We start from the raw sequence: 22,452 nt of genomic DNA on the forward strand, positions 1-22,452 counted from the left end.
TTACAAAAGCTGGGGTGCAGGCCAGAGATGTGGGGAGGGTGGGAGTGAGAGGATTCACCAGAGACAGAGTGGGGAGTAGAACAGGAGGACTGACTGAAATACACTGCTGAGGGGAGCAGCGGGCGAGTCAGGAGAGGTCTGCTGCGCCATGTGTGTCACCTCCCTGGCTGGGGATTGAACTCATGCTTTAGTGGCTGTGGATAGCTTCATAGTGTGGCGTATTAACCCCTTGTGCCACCAGGGAGTCTCCTGATTGTCTACATTTCTATGTGAGAATTGTCACAACCAACTCTGAAATTTCACATTTCTGCTTTTCAGAACTCCTTGGGAACAGTGAGAGCAGTAGATGGGGGCAAAACAGTCTTTGGAAGCTTTGATTTATGAAAATGATTTTATATGTATTATCACAGAGGGCTTGATGAGAAGGTATTGAAGCGTGTAGGACCCCAGTGTTCATGAACTAGGTAAGACGGAATGGCCAGCAATTTTTCTCCCTAGTGGGTTGGCTGATAGGTCAAGGGCAAAATTCTGTGTAGCAGCAGTTCATAGACTTGTAATGCTGGGCCCTCTAGTGGACAGTTCTTATTGCGTGAGCATGACTGGCTGTTTTCTACACTTCCATTTTCTGTTAGTTCCTTGTCTTCTTTTTGGTTTGCTAGATCTGTTAACTACCTCCATCTATACTGTGATGTCATTCTCCTGTCATTATTAACACCTGCTTTGGAACAGGCTTAGTGCTAGGGCACCACTCTCGAGGGGGAGAGATTGATTTTTTTGGAAACAGACTGCATGGAGTTACATGCAGGTTTTTAGGGGAGTGCTCTTGGGCGATATACTTGTAAGAAGGAGAAGAAGCAGGAGTGGAGAGAGGGAGAAGCTAATTCAATGTGTGCTTGCAACTGAAGCCTTAGCTGATTCTATGGGAAGTTTTAGAGCTCAGATGGCCTCTCTGAATTATGCCAAATTGATGCAATGAGCCAGACCTTTGAATAGCTGCTCCAGTCTTTCATTAGTTGTGAGTGGTACCCCAGGAGGGTTATTATCTTCGGTGAAATAGTGCCTGGTGGCCCAGGATAATGTGCAGTGAGGGATGAAGCTGTGAGCTGCCAGCAGCCAACATTACCAGCAGCTAAGTGATGGGTCCCGAAGATCTAGGAAGAAACCCCTGTCTCTACTCCTGGGAGTTTGTAATCACATTCATGGGCTCCCAGATCACTTTGTATATACCTCTCTTTTGTCATTTCCTCCATGATGCTGGGAGGGAAATTCCAGAAATATAAATCAGAAGACAAAGATTCTAGCACAGACTCCTGCTGCATGATCTTAAATGTGTCAGCTAAATTATCTTGACCTCAAGGCTAGCCAGAGTTCAATAACAATCATTTTTCCATTTGTATTTTACAAAGTGCTTTCACATTCACTTATTGAATCCACTGGACCAAGTTCTAAACCAAATGAAATGGGAATACTTTGACAAATTGGAGCACCATACTCATGTGAGATTATGTAAAACAATACTCATGATAATGCTGATTCATGCCACTGATATATATTGAGCATCCACTTTGTGCCAAGCCTTATCCTAGGTGATGTGGGGACACAGAGGTACCTTATATGTGGCATCTTTCTGCACCCCTTGCATTGTTTCTGGGAAGAGAGAAAGACACGTCAAGAAAGTACAATGGATTAAAATTACCACAGAATTATAAGCAGGCAGCAAATCTCAATCTATGTAGAGGGGTGTTGGAGATCCCTCACTCTGGCAGAGGGGGAGAGAGAAGGGTTTGAATTAAAGCTTTATAGGACTGAAAATTTTTAATAGGTAGGAAAACTGAAGTGAATGAGCTCCTGCCAGAAAAGGAGCTAATCCTTATCCCATGAAAGCAGGGACCTTGTCTACCTTGTTTGCTGATGTCTTTGTGCCAAACACACTGTCTACATCTAGATACTTAATAAATATTTGTGGAATACATAAATGAATGAATGATAAACCAAGGTGAATTATAAGCCTATAGCTGTCCCACAGACCTCTTATGAGGTGAATTTAAATAATCTCCCCCATCTGAGGAAGATGCACCAATGCTTCAAAGTTTAAAGACTAAGCCCTCCTTATCTTCCAGCAGATTCTGTGGCAGGCTTCTCTGCTCCCTTGTTCCCAGTGGAGAGTCAGTGCTGTAGGAACTCAAGGATTCTCAATTAAGAGATGTCCCAGTGCTTTTATTCCCACAAGCATTGTGACCAAGTCCTTCATATCTTTGAGCATCTTTTGGGGGGTAGAAGGAGCAAGATTATGACGGCTCTAGTTGATCCCTGAAGAGGAACAGAGGTCAGCTACAAACTTTGCTGGGAGAGAGATTGAGTGGGTTGAGTCTCAAGAAAGGATCTAATGTGACTCTCAAAGGAACTGGCTATAGTGGAGTGGTCATAGGCTTTGAATTCAGGCAAGTCTGTTAAAATCTAGATAGCTCCAAGCATTAATTTAATGAATGTTTCCCTCTGCTTCTGTTTCCTCACCTATCAAATAGGGATTTAAAAAATACCTCAAGAACTTTTAAAGAGATGAGTAAGGTAATATTGCAAATTACCCTGCACAGTACCTGGCAGAGACTGGTTTTTCATCAGATATTAAGTTTTTCTTCCCTGTTCACTAGTTGATTCTCCTGTACCCAGAAACTCATTCTCTGTCAGTATAACTACTGCCCCTAATGGGTTCTCTGATTTCATCCAGGCAGGTCATGTTCTTGTTTTTAGATTCTTTGTCTTATACAACACAGGCTAAAAGCCTTGCTTTGTCTATTTCTCATATGCCTATGCCTTTATCTTGATTATTGCCATTCTTATGATACTAGAAAAAAGTGAGCAAGCTTCACACCCCCAGGACTGTCTTAGTTATACCCACTAGACTCCCCCTCCCCTGAAAACAGTAAAGGAATCAGAGTAGCAGCACATCTTCCTTGTTGGCAGGGCTGTACACTTCTTGATCATGAGCAATCCTGGAGAAAAAAATGAGGAGGGTAGGCAGGAGACACTTGTTGTCCACCAAAACCCATCCTTTCTTCCATAGTAGTAAAGGTTAGGCTGGGACATGACTGCCCAGACAGCAACCTTGTTTGCTGGTTCCCCTTATAGCCGGTTGCGGCCATGTCACCTTCACCAATGGATTTGAGTAGCTTTTGCCTTGTTTTTGTAAGACTAAATCTCTGGTCCTGGACTTCTATTCTTTCTCCTCACTAACTAGAAATGCTTCCACCAGAGCGAACTTGGAAACAGTGTTTTGAGGAGGGTAATGATTATCCTAAGTCCCCAAATGACGAAGCTGAGCTGTCCACCTATTTGGGACCACCTTGGATTGTATCGCATTGGCCTCAACCGTTCTTCATATACAAGCCCAAATATCCAGAAAACATCCACTAATACTTTTCCCCCCTCATTTTCACTATCACATTTAATATCTGTTCCCCGTGTTTTCTTTTTCTTTTTTTTTTTTTTAAATATTAAATTTTATTTTTATATTCCCCCATACAATTGCAAACGCCCCATTCTGACCCCAATCCTTCCCCTCCCGCCCCCCACCCCCCAAAAAGTGTCTCTGGTTCATAGTTTTTTGTTGATTTTGATTTTCACTTTCTTATATTCATTTTCCTGGTCCCTTATTTAAGTTTTCTAGATTCCTGCTATGAGTGAGACCATCCGGTATTTTTCTTTTTCTTTTTGGCTTATTTCGCTGAGCATGATCCCTTCCAGCGCCATCCATGTTGCTGCAAATTGCATGTGTTTATCTTTTTTGAATGCTGAGTAATATTCCATGGTGTATATGGACCACATCTTCTTGATCCAGTCATCTATTTTTGGGCATTTGGGTTGTTTCCAAAGCTTAGCTATTGTAAACAGTGCTGCTATAAACATAGGAGTGCAGGTGCTCTTTGGAATTGATGTTTCTGTGTCCTTTGGGTAAATACCTAGGAGTGGAATTGCTGGATCATATGGAAGCTCTATGTTTAGTAGGTCCAGAAATCTCCACACAGCTCTCCATAATGGTTGGACCAGTTTGCATTCCCACCAACAGTGCACAAGAGTTCCTTTTTCTCCACATCCTCGCCAACATTTGTTGTTGCTAGTTTTTTTAATATGTGCCATTCTCACTGGTGTGAGATGGTATCTCATGGTAGTTTTGATTTGCATTTCCCTGATTACAAGTGATGTTGAACATTTTTTCATATGTCTGTTGGCCATTTGCATTTCCTCTTCAGAGAAGTTTCTTTTTAGCTCTTCTGCCCATTTTTTGACTGGATTATTTTCTTTGTTGTTGCTGAGTCTCATCAGCTCTTTGCAGATTTTTGTGATCAGTCCTTTATCATTAGTGTTGGGTGCAAAAATGTTCTCCCAGTTGGTGGGGTTTCTCTTTGTTTTTGTTATTGTCTCTTTTGCTGTGCAGAAGCTCTTTAATTTGATGTAGTCCCAGCTGTTTATCTTTCTCTTCACTATCACTGCTTTGGGTGATGTGTCTGTAAAGATGTCTTTGATGTGCAAATCCCGTAGTGTTTCGCCTATATTTCCTTCTATGTATTTTATGGTTTCAGGTCTTATGTCTAGTTCTTTAATCCATTTTGAGTTGATTTTTGTGTATGGTGTGAGGTAGTGGTCAAGCTTCATTCTTTTGCATGTAGCGACCCAGTTTTCCCAGCACCATTTATTGAACAAACTTTCTTTGCTCCAATGCATAGTCTTTGCTCCTTTGTCAAAGATTAGTTGACCATAAATCTGTGGGTTTATTTCTGGATTTTCTATTCGATTCCATTGGTCTGTATGTCTGTTCTTGTTCCAATACCATGCAGTTTTGATGATTATGGCTTTGTAGTATAGTTTGAAGTCTGGGAGTGTGATGCCTCCATTTCCTTCTTTTTTTTCAGTAGAGCTTTGGCTATTCGGGGTTTTTGGTGATTCCATATGAATTTCATCAATAATTGTTCTATTTCTTTGAAGAATGCCATTGAGATTTTGATTGGAATAGCATTGAATCTGTATATTGCTTTTGGTAGGATGGCCATTTTAATAATGTTTATTCTTCCAATCCATGAGCAGGGGATGTCTTTCCATTTCTTTGTGTCTTCTTCTAATTCTTTTAACAGTGTTTTATAGTTTTCTTTGTATAGGTCCTTTACCTCTTTTGTTAGATTTATTCCCAAATATTTGATTTTTTTTGTTTCGATAATAAAAGGGGTGGTTTTTTTGATTTCTTCTTCTTCAGATTTATTGTTTGTGTATAGGAAGGCTACTGACTTTTGCGTGTTGATTTTGTATCCTGCCACTTTACTGAATTGATTGATGAGTTGAATTAGTTTTTCTGTGGAGATTTTGGGGTTCTCTATGTATATTATCATATCATCTGCAAATAGTGATAGTTTGACTTCTTCTTTTCCTATTTGGATTCCTTGGATGTCTTTCTCTTGTCTTATTGCTCTGGCTAGGACTTCCAGTATTATATTGAAAAGCAGTGGTGAGAGTGGACATCCTTGTCTTGTTCCAGATCTTAATGGAATTGCTTTCAGCTTTTCACCATTGAGAATGATACTGGCTGTTGGCTTGTCATAGATGGCCTTTATGATGTTGAGGTATGTTCCTTGTATCCCAAGAATTTCAAGGGCTTTTATCATGAATGGGTGTTGCACTTTGTCGAAAGCTTTCTCAGCATCTATTGATATTATCATATGGTTTTTATATTTCTTTTTGTTGATGTGTTGGATAACGTTGATTGATTTTCGGATGTTAAACCATCCTTGTGCCCCTGGAATGAATCCAACTTGGTCGTGGTGAATTATCTTATGGATACATTGTTGGATTCTGATAGCTAAAATTTTATTGAGGATTTTTGCATCAGTGTTCATTAGGGAGATTGGCCTGTAGTTTTCCTTTTTTGTGTTGTCCTTATTCGGTTTTGGTATTAGTGTAATATTGGCTTCATAGAACGTGTTTGGTATTTTCCCTTCCTTCTCAATTTTTTGGAAGAGTTTGTGAAGGATAGGCACTAATTCGTCTCTGAATGTTTGGTAGAATTCATTTGTAAATCCATCAGGTCCTGGGCTTTTGTTTTTGGGGAGGTTTTTAATTACCATTTCAATTTCGCTGCTTGTAATTGGTCTGTTTAGGTGTTCTATTTCTTCTTTATCTAGCTTTGGGTGATTGTAGAGTTGTAGGAATTTGTCCATCTCCTCTAGATTGTTGAACTTGTTTCCATATAACTGTTCATAGTAGTTACTGATTATTCTTTTGATTTCTGCTGTGTCCGTTGTGATTTCTCCTCTTTCATTTATGATTCTGTGTATTTGTGCTTTCTCCCTTTTTTCCTTTGTGAGCCTGGCTAGGGGTTTGTCTATTTTATTGATTTTTTCAAAGAACCAGCTCTTGGTTTCATTGATCTTTTGGATTGTTTTTTTAGTTTCAATTTCATTTATTTCTGCTTTGGTTTTTATTATTTCTTTTCTTCTACTGGTTCTGGGGTTTTTTTGTTGTTCTTTTTCTAGATCTTTGAGCTTCGAGATTAGGTTGTTTCTTTGAGTTCTTTCTTGTTTTTTGATGTGAGCTTCTATTGCTATATATTTTCCTCTTATTACTGCTTTTGCTGCATCCCATACATTTAGGATATTGGTGTCCTCCTTGTCATTCAATTCAAAGAATTTTTTAATTTCTTCTTTGATCTCCTCGTTAGTCCAGTGGTCTTCCAGTAGTGTGGCTTTTAATCTCCATGAGGTAGGATAGTTCCTTGCCTTCTTTTTATGATTTATTTCTAGTTTGATGCCTTCGTGGTCAGAAAAGATGGTTGGTATGATTTCAATCTTGGTGTATCTGTTGATGTTTGTCTTGTGCCCCAGTATGTGATCGATCCTGGAGAATGATCCGTGTGCGCTTGAGAAAAATGTGTACTCCGTTTTTTTTGGGTTTAGTGTTCTATAGATGTCTGTTAAGCCCAAATGCTCTAGGTCCTTATTTAGAGCTTTAGTTTCTTTACTTATTTTTTGTCTTGTTGATCTATCCATTGTTGATAGTGGTGTGTTGAAGTCTCCCACTACATATGTGTTTTCTCTGATGTCTGTTTTCAGAGAGGACAACAGTTGTCTGATATATTTTGGTGCTCTTTCGTTTGGTGAGTATATGTTAATGAGTGTTATTTCTTCTTGAAGTATTGTCCCCTTAATCATAATGTAGTGACCATTGGGGTCTCTTTTTATTTTTTTGAGTTTGAAGTCTGTTTTATCTGATATAAGTATAGCTGTTCCTGCTTTCTTTTTTGGCCCATTTGCTTGTAGGATTGTTTTCCATCCTTTGACTTTGAGCTTATTTTTATCTTTTGTAGCTAAATGTGTTTCCTGGAGACAGCAAAAGGTTGGGTTTTGTTTCTTAATCCAGGCTGCAACTCTGTGTCTTTTTATTGAAGAGTTTAGTCCATTTACATTTAGAGTTAATATTGATATGTTAGCATCAGTATTTGCCATTATGTTTGTCTTTCCTTTGATTTTATTTATTTATTCTTTTAATAACTTTTTTTTTTTTTTTGGTCTTCTTTCGTTGTTATTCGTCCCTCTGAGGTTCTGGCTTTAGGATTCCTTGTAGTATTTTTTGGAGTGGGGGTTTAGTCGCAATGAAATTCCGGAGTTTCTCTTTGTCTGGGAAGGTCCATATTCTTTCTTCATGGAGGAAAGAGAGCTTTGCGGGATAGAGTATTCTTGGTTGGCATCTGTTTTCTTGGAGTCTGTTGACTATGTCCCTCCACTCTCTCCTTGCCCGTAGTGTTTCTTCAGAGAAGTCTGATGTCAGCCTGATTGGTTTTCCTTTGAATGTTATCTGTTTCTTCCCTCTTGTCAGCTTCATTATTTTTTCCTTGTCCTGGATTCTTGGGAGCTTTACTATTATGTGTCTTGCTGTGTTTTTCCTTTCGTCGTGGAAGTTTGGTGTTCTTCTTGCTTCTTGTATATCAATTTTCAGCTCCTTCTTCTCATTTGGGAAGTTCTCTTCAATTATATCCATGAATATTTTCTCTGTTCCTACATCTCTCTCCTCTCCTTCTGGAATTCCTGTAACTCTTATATTTCCTTTCCTCATGGAGTCAGATAGTTCCCGAAGTCTTTCTTCATTCTTTTTCCTTCGTACTTCTCTTTCCTTTTCTGTTTTGGTTCTTTTTATTTCTGTGTCTTCAAGATTACTTATTCGTTCTTCCATTTCATCTATTCTGCTTTCATTGCTTTTCCCAGAGTTCTTTAGTTCCTCCATTAATTCTTTGATCTCCTGCATTTCTCTTACTTCCCTCTTTAGGGACTCAATTTCCTTCTTCTGATCTATCACTTTTTTAATCATGGCAATTTTAAATTCTCTTTCTGGAAGGCTCAGAAGTTCTTCCAAGTTGCTGTCGTTGCAATCTGGGGAGTGGTTTTCTTTTTGTGGTGTGCTTCTTTCCTGAGGAGTTGTTAGGTTGCGTGTGGTTCTTCTACTCCCTACTGTCTGTTTTCTAATTTGTCGTATGCGTTGGGACACTGTGTTGCTCGGACTGACTGACATCTTGGGTGAACTTCTCCGCTCCCCTCTGGCTCTTCCAGGAGCCATCTCTGTCTTCTGGGGGAGCTTTCTGCTGGTTTTAGGCAGTTTTTACTGAAGAAATGTCCCTGTTCTCAAATGGCGAAGCGGGATGCAGTCCCTGCGCCTCCGGTTTCAGGCACACTCTTCTGCGCACCCAGTCTGCCCCAGACGTGGGTGCCTGCTCCCTCTGTGGGCTCAGACTGCTGGTCGGAAGGGGCCTGGCGTGGAATAACTTCCCGGCTGGCCACTGAGTCCTCCAGAAACCTTCTGCCCTTTTCAAGCAGTCTTAAGAAATGTCCTGTTTTATAGGGTGTTAGTGACTTTTTTTTTTCCTGGTCGCTAGGTGGCGCCAGAGATCTCTCCTATTGTCCTTGGGGGGCTGTTTTTCGCCTCCCCCCACCCCGTGGGACAGAGAACAGAGCGGGAATGGTAGGGTACACCTCAACAGCTTTGGGGTGCTGTGTCTGCCTTGTGCCCCACCGTCGTGGAGAAACCACGCCCCGAATTTTCGTGCCCCGGGTCTCAGTTCAAAGCCCTCAGTTCCAGGACGCGGGCTGTAGCCCAGTTCAGTGGCGCGGGAATGGCGCCTTTTGCACAGCTCCCGTGCCTGGGCGCCTGGTTCCTGCTCACTCAGGGAGGGACCTTCACCTCAGTGAGGACCTCCGTGCGTCTCCCCGCAAGCCTAGGTCGTCTCCCCGCAAGCCTAGGTCGCAGGCGCGGGGACCTGGGCAGCCACGATCCAGGTCTGCACTTGCTTTTCAAGCTCCCCGAGCGCGCCGCTTTCCCGCGCAGGCTTACCGGCAGCCCGGGCTGTGTGAGCGTCTCCCGGGGTCTTTGTTCTTCTCTAATGGCGCCCGGAGCCGTTCGCTCACCGCCGCGGCAGATCCTGCAGGGTTCGCCTCAGCTCCCGTTCACGGGGTGTGGTGGCTGCAATAGTTCCTTTCCACTCCCAGTCCCGCTTGCTGCGTCCTTTGTTCTTGTGGGCCGTTTTGGTTTGTTGTTTCCTCCTCTCTGCTGGTCGGAGAGTGCCGCCTCTGTGGGCGGGGGAGGGGAGCAGGGTTCTGCGCTTCCCTCCCTTCTAGTCCTCTTTTATGGCCACTTTCTTCTTCGGGCAGTTCGCTGGCGTCACCCGTTTATCTTCCGTGTCCCAGTTCTCACTGGGACCTGCCGCTTTTCCTCCCTATTCACTTTTTTTAATGGGAGATCTTACTCGCAGCGTCTCCTTCTCCCTGTGTTTTCTGTTACTTAACTATATTAACTATATTGTTTCCTATTTGGTTCCACTTGGTGTTTTCTTGTTTTATTTTTTTTTTGGGGGGGGGGGGTGTGCTTCTTGTCTCTTAAGCTAGAAGGCGCTCCCAAGACTTGGCACTCTGCTTCTGCTCCCATCTCCCCAACACCACAACTGTAGTGAAGGCTGACCAGGCCCCTCACAAGCCCCTTTCCCCAGATGCAGGGAGTGTTGGCTACTCAGAACCGCTCCCTTCTTCAGAGATTTGGCCTCACCCAAAATGTGAGCACCCCTGGAGCTCATGTGCCCCTCTGGCAGCCAGCAGCCCATGACAAGTAACACAGACTAGAGAAGGATAGCCACGAAAAGTGGGGTCAATTCTGTGGTGATAATTGAGCTCCTGAACCTTCCTGAGGGACCAGGCTCTTGCTAATTTCCAAACAGGACAACTTCCTTGTGCAGTTTTCTTCTACTGCTGCAGCCCACAGCCCCCACTATCCCCCTTCTCTGGAGAAGTACCTTAGCTGATGGGAACTGCCTCTTATTCCCCTGCCCTCCCCCCATCAGGATGACCCACAACCAATGACTGATTGATATGAGGGCCTAAAAGGCTTGGCCCCTTGCCTCAAGGGAGTGTAATTCTGCTTTGCAGTTTATGTCCTATCCGTGCATAGCAGTTCCCTGCAGGTCAAGCGCAGCCTAGACATGACCTGATTCACACCTTGTTTAGTTCTTTCCCTTGCCTGTCTGCTTCACTCTTGCTCTCACAGGTGTCCCTGGAGTGAAGGTGCTCCCTCAGTAAATGCCTATCTTGGACTCTGCTACTAGGAAACCCAGCTTCAGTCTATTGGTGTTGATGTGCTCTCATCATTTTCCCAAATCGCTCTCTCATTCATTTCTGGGGAGTGCTCAGATCCAAGCCCTGTGTTGGGTGTGCCGCCATTCTGAAATAAGATTGAGGGGGTGCTTCAGAGGCTAGATGAACAGTAGGTGGGCTCTGTTGAAGTAATTGTAAGGAGTACCTACCAAATAAGGTTGTAGTGGGGGTTATAAAAACTAAATGACTTAAAGTATATGAAACATTAGATTACTGCTTGACATGTGATAAATTCTCTTAAGTATTAGGGCAGGAATTTCTTCTATGCTTTTGGTTTACTTATGTAACCATGTGTGCTTAGATGACTACTTGCCGTGTAGTAGGTTTTTGTTTAATTTGTTGAATGAGTGATCATTGAAGTTTTGCTTTGAGTGCTCAGGGCGATGTGTGGGATCTGGCCAGCAGGGGGCAGAACTAGCACAGACAAAAAGTTCCAATGTGTGCAGGGAGGTAGCGGGAGACTTCTAGACAATTGGGGTTGGAGTAGAGCACTAAGGGGAGGAAGAGGGGGTTACTGCAACATGGAATATTTAAATTATATCATCTTAAAATCCTAGAATTTTATTTAGTTCAACCCTGGGTGTGTGTAATGAAGTATGTTAAGCTCCTACTTTGTGAATTCAGACAAATAAGTAGTTCTTTGCACTGAGATCCCTGAAGCTGCCATAGTGTCTGTAGTTCCCTTTTTGACTTGTTACTACTCCATACTCCTCTTAATACATCCCATTTCGTGCTTTTACTAATATACATTGGGTTCTGTAACTTGAAGCAAAAGAATTTATATTATTTTATTATTAAAACCTGCATAAAAGGAACCTCCTCCATAAATGGGGACACTGAAGTCCCAGGGAAGCCATACCCGGGCTGCTTCCTGCTCCATCCCTCAGATGACCTTCTGTCTTCAGGAGGGTGATCTTGCCACAGTTATGCTCCCAGGCGTCCCTGGGTTTAGATATATCCTGTCTCTCAACTTAGGTATGTCCTGTCTTTCAAAGCCCAGTTCCGATTTCACCTTTCTCCTCTATATCCACTCAATCTCATTTCTCAAAATCCTGAGAGCATCCATCACCTGACAATTCATAGTTACCTTAATTTCATATTTTATTTTGCAATTTGGGCTGCGTGGTCTCTAAAGTCCCTTCCTGCTGTAGAAATCTGAGTCTGTTGTCTCGCCATGTCACATCTTCTTAAGCAGGTCAATACCTTCTCCCTCAAGAAGAGATACGGAAAGGCCTGAGCATGCAGGGAGTCAAATAACTAATTGCTCATGAGGGTAACATATTCTGTGATCCTCCATTCAAGTAACACATAGGCATTTCTTTTTATTTTTTCAACGTGGAAATCATTTCCTCCTCCCTCCCTTATTATACAAGTAATATACTCATGTTCAAATAAATCAAACATTACATAAATTTTTATTTATTTATTTTTTTTTTCTTTCTTTCTTTCTTTATTTGTTTGTTTGTTTTTCGTTTATACATGCACTGGGTACAGTCAGAAGCGCGGGAGGGTGAGAGAATTCACCAGAGCCAGAGCGGGGAGCAGAGCAGGCAGAAGGACCGAAGTACACTGCTGAGGGGAGCAGCGGGCGGCAGGAGAGGTCTGCGCGCCATGTGGGACCCTCCTCCAGTGGCCGGGGAGCAGCCGGGGATCGAACCGGCGCCACAGAGGCTGCGGGCAGCTTCGCAAGCCAGCGCTCAACCGCTGCGCCACCGGGGAGGCCCTACATAAATTTTTAAAGTAGGAAAGACGTATCACCCATAATCCTTCTCCTTAGAGATTATTGCTATCAAATATTCTTTGCTATACACAAGTATGTTTGTTCCAGTAGGGCCTTCTGGAGTTGCCATGGAGACCCCTTAAAAAGAAATCAAACAGAACAGTAGGAGGGTCCAACCTGAGATTTGCAGCTTGTGAAGTATTCTGCCACGCTGCATATATTAGAATGAACCATATGAAACTACCACTCATCAACTGTTTTTGACCTGTAAAAACACAGCAAGTTTATATGTACAACCTAGTGCAGGTGAAGCCTAGAATGTCAGAAGTGGTAGAGCCCTTTGGGACTCTCGGTCTATTTCATTATGCTGAAGAGGGGAAGGGCTCAGAGAAGTGACCAGCTAGAGCCTTATACCTCATTAGTTCTCTTTCCACTGAACCAGGTACCTACATGCTGTTTCTTTCAATAGAATCATTTTTGAGATGTATGTGGTAATGATCTTCTTGACACTGATTTCAGTTTGGTATCAGAACATTTCTCATAGGACTTGATCAAAATGGAAGAGGCTGTGTTAGAGGTGAAGTGCCCGCGACTGGGGCTGTGGAGCACGCCTGTGGGGAAAAGACTTTTGTAAAGCACTAGGCAAGAAGACCAGACTTCCTGGATTTTAGTTGTGGCACTGCTTTGGCCCAGATGGCACTTGTCCTGATCCTCTCACAGGTTGTAAAATAACAAATGTGTTGGAAAACATAAAATGTGAACAAATGTGAGTGACATTGCTCAGATTTCCTAGCTGTGATATGGGATAATCATTGCTGCCTCTCATGGTCACTGAAGATGACACTTAAGAAATCCTTGGTGCACCTTTCTATTTCACTTCACTCTTCTATAACTTCTTCTCTTTCTGCGCAAGTGCCTAAATAATCTAGCCAGTGGATCAGCCGCTGGTTATTATTTTCACTACCTCTATATATTTGTTCATGGAGATCCCATTGTCTATAAAATCTGTCTTTGCTGGAAAAAATCCTTATCCATCAGTCGCAGGTCTTCCAGCCCTTCTGCCCCCACCCCAGTAAAGACCCCTTACAACTGCTTCTTGTTGATCTTACAGATAGGAAATCCGAGACTCCTGTGGTTCATGACTGAGTCCGAGAGGCCCCAGAAGATAATTCTCGGTCATCTTGATCTTCAGCCATGCCAGGGCCCTTAGCATCAGATCATAGACACTCGATTCTTGATGTACACATGATAGGGGTCACTGCGCTTGTCCACTTTGCGGGAGCGGGTGTATCCCAGGATGAGGCTACCCACAGTAGCAGCAAATAGGAACATGACGAAGAGAATGTACATGTAGGAGTTGTCATTACGGCCAGGTAGGCTGGCCCGCCGATCCTCAGTCAGGTTGTCTGGCCCTGGTCCCAGCCCCGGACGGCAGAGTAAATTGCTGTGAAGAGTGGAATTTAGAGCCTTCAGCATAGTGTGTAGGCTCTCAAACCAGGTCTCAGTCCCATTGGTGATCTCCATGGCAACAGGGATTAGGTGGGGGAGAATCAGAGAACCTCTGGTGGCAACAGAAAAGAGAGAGGGGATGGCTTCTATTACCTGAAGCTTGAATGCCCTCTCTAATCCTTCAGACCCCAGCTAAAATCCAAATACTACAGTTTAACCTGACTATGTGTTTACTTGTCTGTCTCTTCCATTAGACTGCAAACTCAGTGAAGAACTAGGCTGTTACTCATTGCTGTATACAAGCACTTATGACAGCTCTCTATGGGTACTCAATACGTGTGAATAAAACCTTCCTGATCATTATAATCTATATTAATCTCCATTTCTTTGCATTCTATAGATCACTGAGCTTTAAACTAAAAGGACTTTAAGGATTATTTTAATCTAACTCTTTTATACAGCCTAAGGTCCAGAATAAGGTGGTTTATTTATAATCCCAGAGAATATGTAGGTAGAGCCAAGATAAAGTCCCACTCTTGTGGCCAGCTCGCTGCTCCTTCAGCAGCACCCTTAGCAGACATTTCTTGGAACTCTCCAGCAGCACTGCCTTTTTATACTCCACAGTGACCAATCTAGACGATGTTGAAGATGGCTTAGACTGTACCTCACCTGGAGGAAAGAGGCTGAATCCTTTGTCATCTCCAGCACCCTTTGTCCCAAATGCTCTAGATATTCCCAGCTATTTTGGGGAAACTCTGTTGAAAGGGCATGGCTGGGGAGGTTGATAACCACTATAGATACTGGAGAAGAGAACAGGGTTGGGCCTTAGGGTGGGGAATGAAAGGAGCACTCAGTGTGCTTTACAGCTTTACTTGCCCCAGAAAGAAAAGACAAGGGCGCCTCAAATAAACCTGCCTTTTCATCTGCTGGTGTACATGTGAATATGTGAATATACCCCATCAAACTGTATATTTAGAAATGGCTAAAAGGGTAAATTTTATGTTACATATTTTTGTTTTTATTTGTTTTGTGTTTTTGTTTTTAACCTCCTTGCAGACTTGTGTGAGAACACATTTGTATTTTGGTAAAGAGAATTTTTAAAACATTTTAAAGGAAAACACGTTTTTTGTTAAAATGAAAATGTATTTTTCATTTTTGAGAAATAAACATGTACACACAGTAAAAAAAAAAGGGGGGGGAAGCGGTACATGTATACATACATGTTTATAATGGGCTCTTTCCCAGGACAGCCACTGTGACCAGGTTTCCTAGTTATCCTTGCAAGGGGGTTGTTACTAACCAGGCAGAGGCAGGGCAACCTGTCTCTAGAAAACTCACCAAACTGGAAAATCCCTGGTTCTGTGTTGGCTTCAAGAATATCCTTGTGGGTGCTCTAAGGCTCCTCAGTCCCTTTTTCTGTTCAGGATGTCTCTGGACACATCTGGGGTCTTGGTACTGACTTCGGGAACTGATAAAATCCAGAGATGTAAAACAGGGGAGGGGGCAGAAAAGGAAGGAAGCAGACATAGTAAAAACTTCAGAACCAGGGTGGGTGTAGAGACTAGGTCCCAGGGGTCAATGCCCTGCTGTGGGCACTGACAACAGTGTCTTCCAACTTGCCTTCCTCTTCCTGAAGCAGCTGGGTCAGACCAGCCTGGGCTTGTAGTCGCAGGAACTATACAGTGGCCAAGGGACATGTATTGCTGTCCCCTCACCCCAGGCCCGTGATGACTCAATGGGATAACTTCATAAGAAAACTGAGTTTAACGCATAAGCTTCTGCTCAGGAGTCAGCAAACAGTGTAGCCTAAAACATTCTTTTCCCCAAGGATGCTCGTGTTTCACCATGGCCTCTAAAGGCTGAAAGGCCCTAAAACCCAGGGGAATGATGTGGATGGCAGAGAGACAGTTAGTAGTTGGGTAGATTTTTTTACACAGGAACAAATGATGTTCCCAATCCATTTATAGACTGGGTATAAACATGGTCACAACAGCAACACTATCTGTAAGGTTGTGAAATTAGAGAAAATTCTGCAGTTCACTAGTAGCACTAGACATTCCACAGTCCTGGTGGTGCTTTGTTTTTGTAGAGCAGAGGCTGGCGGGAAGTCCCTTAAGCCTCATCTCCTTCATTTTATAGAGAAGGAAGTAGAAACCTAAGAAGATATCTTGGTTCAGCTGCTACTTGTGTGACTTTGGGCATGTGACTTCCCTTTTCTGGGCTCCAGCTTCTGGCTGCATCTATAAAATGAAGGGGTTTTATTATGTAATTATGTACGATTCTGATCTGCTCTAAAATTCCACGAGGGTATGAATCACAAGATCAAACCACACTGTGAAATTACAGGAGATTGACTAGGCTGATAGGCATTTGGGGGACTTTCTGAAGCCCCCCAGATCACAGAACAGAGAAGACTGCCGACTTTTTCCTCACAAGTTAAGATACTTCTGAACCCTGGGACTAAGTTACAGCTAATATTCCATCTTAGAAAAACTGAGAGCCAAATTGGTTGACTTAGTTCATTTTTCTTCTTAACAGTTCACCTTCCAGGGTGATGGAGCCTGGGGCAGAGATAGGCTGTGCAGCAGATGGGGGCTAGTGGTGGGGAGGGGTGGAACAGAGTGGGCTCTGAGGGCCAGTTTTACCAAGAGGAGTAAAGGTTCATGAAACTGTTCATCCCTCAGACCCTTCTTCCAGGGCCTCACTGGATACACTCAAATAATTGTGGCTCTGATAGGAGGAACAAAGAAGCCATAGCTACATATTTTCAGGTGCTGGGTTGGGGTGGGAGTGAGGGCCTGAGTGCCAGAGCATCCTGTCTGGGTCAGGAGAGACAGAGAGCTGACAGGACAGTTTGGTTCTTTATGATTTGCCTCTTGTTTCCAAGTCAGGGATTGACAGTTGGCAACATTGTTCTCCTGAGTTCCTTAGCTTCCCTCTCCAGGAGAGTCACTGATTATGAAGCATTTTGGATGGGGAGGGAGGGGTTTGGGGTGGGGGGAATAGGGCTCCTGGAGAATCCTTGATTTGAAACTGGAGATAGATTAGTTAGGAAGGAGGTGAACAGTGACCAAGCTTAAAGGGACTTTATCATATCATTTAGAATCAATATTCTAAGCCAAACTCTCCATTTTGTAGATGGCAAAACTGAAGCTCAGAGAGGGTAACTAGTTCAAAATGACAAGGCTAACAAATGGCAAGCTTGGACAAGAACGCAAGTACAATTGGACAGGAACAATTTGTCTGCTCTTTCCATAGAAATGGCAACAGTCCTTGGCACTTGATCTGCATAACACACCAAACACAGCCTCCTCATGTCATGGGGCATCATCTCCAACTCATTTTCGACTGCTTTTTCCTGCACTACAGACCCTCACCAATCCTAATCTAAGGTCCAGCGAGGGGGAAGTTGGTAAGCATCAGAGGAGGAGTTAACCTTCCTTCATATTCTTGTCCCATCCTGGTCCTTTCTGCTCCAGTCCTGCTCCTGATCCTCCAAACAGGCCAAGCAAACTCTTCCTTCACACTCTGCTGCTATTTCCCTCACAATAACAGGTTTTCCCCAAATGCTCTTGAACTCTTCTGGCCTCTAATTTGGGCATGAAGGTATAAAGCTGTGATCTGAAGGATGAACTGGGAAATCAGTGAGATTTTCTTGTAGGTTTCTCCAGGGAAGGGGGAAACTTCTCGATGGGCTCTTTTGGTTTCCCAATTGTTCTGTTTTAGACAGTATGTCAAACGAGTGTCTTAAGTTCTGGAAATGTGATACACAGAGAGGAGAAGGGAGGAAGAAGTCACGTAAGTAGGTAGGGAATCCAAAGACAATTCCTGGAACTGCAGTTGTCATTGATCCCTCTCGTGGTCTTGTCACCACCGTGGGCTGGGAGAGCAACTGAAAGAATGGTTCTTAACGTCTAGTTGGAGGGAGACACAGAAACAGAACCTAAGCCACAAGGGATCATAATAATCATAGCATTGGCACAAGCCCCTCATTGAACCAATTAGAAAATATAGGTGACCCCACCCAGGGAGAAATCACTTGCTTAAGGCAATCTCACTACTTAGAAGGGACAGAGCTGGGACCAGAAATCAGATCTTTGCACTATAAATTCTTTTGGCTGTGACCTTACCTCTGGCCCCATCTCACCCCGGCTCTCCCTTGTGCCCCAGGACACTGAGCTATAGGCCTTTCTCCAGACATCCCCTGCACTTGCATACTTCTTGCTTTTGCTCATGTTGTGTCTTCCTCTTTTCATCTGCTTGGTGAATTCCTACTCATTCTTCAAGACCCAGCTCCTTAGACCCTCTCCCGAGACATCTCCCTTTTCCACTCCCTGACCATTTGGTTTTCCCCTCTTTCTCTTTCCAAAACGCTTTGCATAAAACCCTGTCAAAGCAGGGTTTGTGTTTCTATTTAGCAATACCTATGTATATCAATATTTATGTATTGTGTGAGTTTGTATATATATCTCTACCTACTGACATTTATAAACATGCTAAACTGTATGAGGCCAGGAATCCGTGTCATATATATATATATATATATATGACACACATATATATATGTCATATATATCACACACACACACACACACACACACATTATTTCTTGGGCCTGAGCACCTAGCAAGCACTCAAGAATACATAAATCAATGCCTCATTTTATTAGACTCTCCTTCCTTCAGCACACACATATACACTCATGAAAACCACTTACAGCATTTAAAAAGTAACTTCCAGGGCAGGCCAAAAGAGAAGGGGACGCTGAAAGAAAAGCCATCTCAGTCAGGTGGGAGGTGAGTCAGGGAAGGAGGAATTTTAAGCCTCCCTTGGAAGACCAGATGTTTCCTGCACCTGAACCCCCGTTCAATCCAAAGGGCAAACATTGTTGGCTCCAAAATACCAGCAGTGGCACTGCACTCCACTTTCCTGTGTACCTACCCAGGGTGTGACCATACACACCCACCCACTGCACACACAGTCCAACTTCCACTCACTCAGCCTGTTATCTTGCCTTTCAAGTGTGCCTTTCATGGCTCCAATCTTGGCTGCATGCTTGATTACGCGATCATTAGCCCTGCCTGTATTTCGTCTGAAACTCGTCTATGAGATGAAGATAACTGCCTCTGCCCCGCGCACTTCACATGGGAACAGCGGGAGACAAGAGAGGGGATGGTGCTTTGGAAATTGCAAAGTGTTCTACAGACCTAAAAGATAATCCTTAGGCAGCCTCCTGCCACTTTCCTTTTCTGTCTACATCACCCCCCACCCCCAGTATTACCAAGAGCCCATCCCTATGTGCCCTCCCTCATCCTTGGCTCTCACTATTCTCGATTCTCAGCAATACCTCCTTCAGAACCTTCCTCGTTCCCATGCTTTCTGATCACAATCTCTTTCCAGCTTGGGCACCATTCTATGGTCTGTAGTTGATGGAGAAGTCACAAGACCAGGGATCAAGAGACCTGCTCTCATTTTGCCCACGGGTCTAGCCATGTCTCTTGGCTAAGTCCTCATCAGTAAGATAGGATTTCTTGTCTTGCCTCGCCTCTAGGGGGGTATTTTGAGCATCCATACATTCAGTTTCTGGATAGAAATGTGTTTGGAGAAGTAGAGAGTGAGGGATGAAGAAGGTGGTTGATCATCTCAAGGAGTCAAGAAAATCTGAAAGCGTTTCCATGCTTCAGCATTTAGAGCTGACAAAGTGGCTGGAAGGCTCCTGGCACTTTGTGACATTTAAGCCTTTAAAATGCACTTGTGTAGGTGAAGTGGAGAGAGAGCCCTGGGCTTTTGGTTCTGGGGTGTGACCCTGGGCAAGCCATCTCCAGTGCACCTGTTTCCCCATATGCGCATTGGTGAGGCGGAGGGAGGGGGCGGGAGAGGACTTCCTCTCCATGAGCGCTCACTCTTGGATCTGAGCTCATCTGCTTTCTGGATGGGACATCCCCAGGTCCAGTTGTCTTTTCACTTCAGGTCACATGGAGTATGCGGGCTGTAAGACAATGAGGCCCGTTTTGTAGATGGTGACCCAGGAAAAGAAAGCATCAGGCATAGAGCAGGTGGGTGACAGGCACAGGTTTACACAACCTGTGAACTAGAACTCAGGTCTCCTACCTCCCAGCCTAGACCTATGTTACTAGTAGCAGAAGATGCCTTTGGGAGTCACCAGCCTTTCCCCAGAATGGGGTGAATAGGGCGAGGGGTACAGTGGAGGAGCAACAGGAGGGTCAGCACCGCACTGCAGGCGGCGGGGCCCAGCCAGAAGACGGTGGGCTGCAGAGTGCCGCTCCCCAGGGCGCGCTCTGGCGGCCCCGCAGGTGTTCACCTGCATTTCAGGGAAGAAGGCAGGCACTTTCGGGCACCAGCCGCAGCGAGCGCCAGCACCTGTCCCTACCATGTCTAGGTCTAGGCGGGGTGTGTCGGGAGCCCCGCTCCACACTCCACATGCAGTCGGGGGTTCCTGCGGCTCGGCCCTGGGGGAGGATCGGCTCAGGATTTGGGCGGCCCCCACCCCCCCGGCGCAGGTCAGCCTTCCCGACCCTACAAGTGCGCCTTACCTGCTTCTGGGCGAGGTTCCAAAGGGCGCCCGTCTGCACGTCTGTCCCGCACTTCACCCCAAGTCACTGTGCTGACCCTGCAACCGCAGCCCGTGCTGAGCACCTTCCAGCACGCACAGCTCTCCAACTGCGTTCTGCCCTTTTCCTCCCCGGAGTGTCCCCTCCCCCGGCCCCGCCCGGCCCCCAGCACACCCACTTCTCCCGGGGCTGGCTTCGGGCGCCTCCGCCCAGCTGCCTTGGCCTCCAGGGCTGTGGGCTCCGACCCTTCCGTCCCCTGCAACGCCTGCTTCCTGGACCTGAAGCCTAATTCCTCTTGCTTTGCTTCAGCTTGCTCGACTTGAGGCTGATCCCCAGAAGGCTAGGCTGAGCCTTGGGTGCTGGCGGTATAAGGCTCTGCTCTTAATGGCAGTGTGCAAGTGCTGGTGTGCAAGGCACAGGGGCATGACTTTTTCTTGGTAAAATGGGAACATTTCTTTCATGCGTTCTCGCAAGATCATGGTTAGGGCCAGATGAGACCTTAGAATCCAAAATATTAAAGCTGGATGATCACCAGAGAAATCATCAGATCAGAACACAAACCCAGTCTTTTCCAGGCAGGATGCAGAGGCCCAGTTAAGGGAAGGGACTTGCCTATGTTTGCCAGGGAATTCAGTGGCAGAGCTCAGACTTAGGATGCACACCACTCTCTCACCTTGACCTGAGTCCATGTCTCCTCTCTCCAAGTCTCAACAGGCCCTGGGATTTCCAGACACGTGTTGTCCAGCCACACCTCACTGGTCCTTGTCCCAAAACACCTTTCACTTTCTGGCCACCAGGTCCCCACTCAAACTGTTACTTCCTTACTGTTGACACTTCAGGCTGCAGAGGAAAGAAGCACCCAGGGCCTGCTGGGAAATGAGGGCCAGGAGGCTATGGGAAGGGGAGTAGGTAATGTCAGGGAACAGCCTCTCTGAGGTTCTGTGGGGAGTCCTTATCAGAGCCATGTTTACCAGCCTGTGACCTTGAAATAATTAATGTCAAACTGAGGCCAGTTCTCCCTCCCTTGCAAACAATGGTCTGTTCCTGAACATCTGAGGCAATCATGGAATCTGATTGTACCTAAGAAGTGCTGTCTTGTTAAATAAAGAAAAAGACCTACCGCGTGGAAGGAATGTTGTACATAATTGTTAATCTTCATCAGAACATGCTGTTTCCACGTTGTTTCTGTAATTACTTGTTTAGATCCAACCCACTCCATTTTTTCAGTTTGGAGATCACCTCTCAGAGAAGTCCTCCTGACCCTGGACATGCAGTTTCAAATTTCAGCCTTCCTAGGAATCGCCTCAGAACTTGTTTTGGTAAAGCAGAATTTTGGGTTCCACTCCAGAGGTTCTGATTCAGGAGATCTGGAGTGAAGCCCAGAAATCAGCATTAAAAAAAAAAAGCTTCCCAAACAATTCTGATGTAAGTGGTTCTTAAGGCCAGCTTTGAGGAAACAGCCCTGACTCAGTTAGAGCTCCTTCCCACATCCTGCCCAGGCCTTACACTATAGAACTATTTATTACTACAATTGGTAAAAGTAACTATTTTCAGCCTCATCTACTGCATTGTGAGACCTTTGATGATAAGGGTTGTCTCTTGTTCTTATAAAATTTAGAATAGTCATAGAGTCACACTATCATGGAGTTCTAGAACCATTCAGTGATAGAATCTAAGCTGGAAGGACTCTTAGAGTTATCTAGTCAAGTCCCTTATTACGGAACCCCCTATGTTTCATTTTTTGATGTGAGATTTTCTTGCTTCACTTGCATATTTCTAGTACCTCCAATGTAATAGAGTCTCTGGTAGTTAGATGTTCTCACATTTTGACAAAAATTGCCTGCTACCTATCCTTTGATCCTGTGCCCACTGGGGAAGCAAAGCATGTGCTTAATTTTTATTTCCCTTTTCAGTTCAGAAACTTAAGGCCTGTATCTCACTTTCCCTTTTCTGGAGGAAAAATGCAGCAGGAACCCTGTTAGGGAAGGTAGCTGGCCAAGAGGCCACTGGAAAGTAGACTGAATTGCCTCATTTT

The 22,452-nt window shown here is 44.4% G+C and overlaps 1 protein-coding gene across 4 annotated transcripts; it reads right to left on the bottom strand.

Moving 5' to 3' along the window:
• Positions 1 to 12,372: 12,372 nt before the first annotated feature.
• KCNE3 (potassium voltage-gated channel subfamily E regulatory subunit 3) lies at positions 12,373 to 22,006 on the bottom strand. 4 transcript variants are annotated; one of them, XM_054699536.1, is made up of 7 exons: positions 21,995 to 22,006; positions 21,538 to 21,784; positions 21,091 to 21,257; positions 20,400 to 20,476; positions 19,676 to 19,834; positions 15,184 to 15,313; positions 12,373 to 13,957 (listed from the first exon to the last, which is right to left on the bottom strand). In XM_054699536.1, the coding sequence occupies exon 7, from the start codon at positions 13,918 to 13,920 to the stop codon at positions 13,609 to 13,611; it is 312 nt and encodes a 103-aa protein (XP_054555511.1). In that variant the 5' UTR covers positions 13,921 to 13,957; positions 15,184 to 15,313; positions 19,676 to 19,834; positions 20,400 to 20,476; positions 21,091 to 21,257; positions 21,538 to 21,784; positions 21,995 to 22,006; the 3' UTR covers positions 12,373 to 13,608. The 4 variants fall into 4 exon arrangements, with proteins under 4 accessions (XP_054555511.1, XP_054555510.1, XP_054555512.1 ...); XM_054699535.1 differs by having other exon boundaries at positions 19,749 to 19,834; positions 21,538 to 22,006; XM_054699537.1 differs by lacking the exon at positions 19,676 to 19,834 and having other exon boundaries at positions 21,538 to 22,006.
• Between the last annotated feature and the right edge of the window lie 446 nt (positions 22,007 to 22,452).

This window comes from Talpa occidentalis, unplaced genomic scaffold (genome assembly GCF_014898055.3).
Source record: "Talpa occidentalis isolate TD23 unplaced genomic scaffold, MPIMG_talOcc4v2.1 talOcc4.3, whole genome shotgun sequence".
Classification (NCBI taxonomy): domain Eukaryota; kingdom Metazoa; phylum Chordata; class Mammalia; order Eulipotyphla; family Talpidae; genus Talpa; species Talpa occidentalis.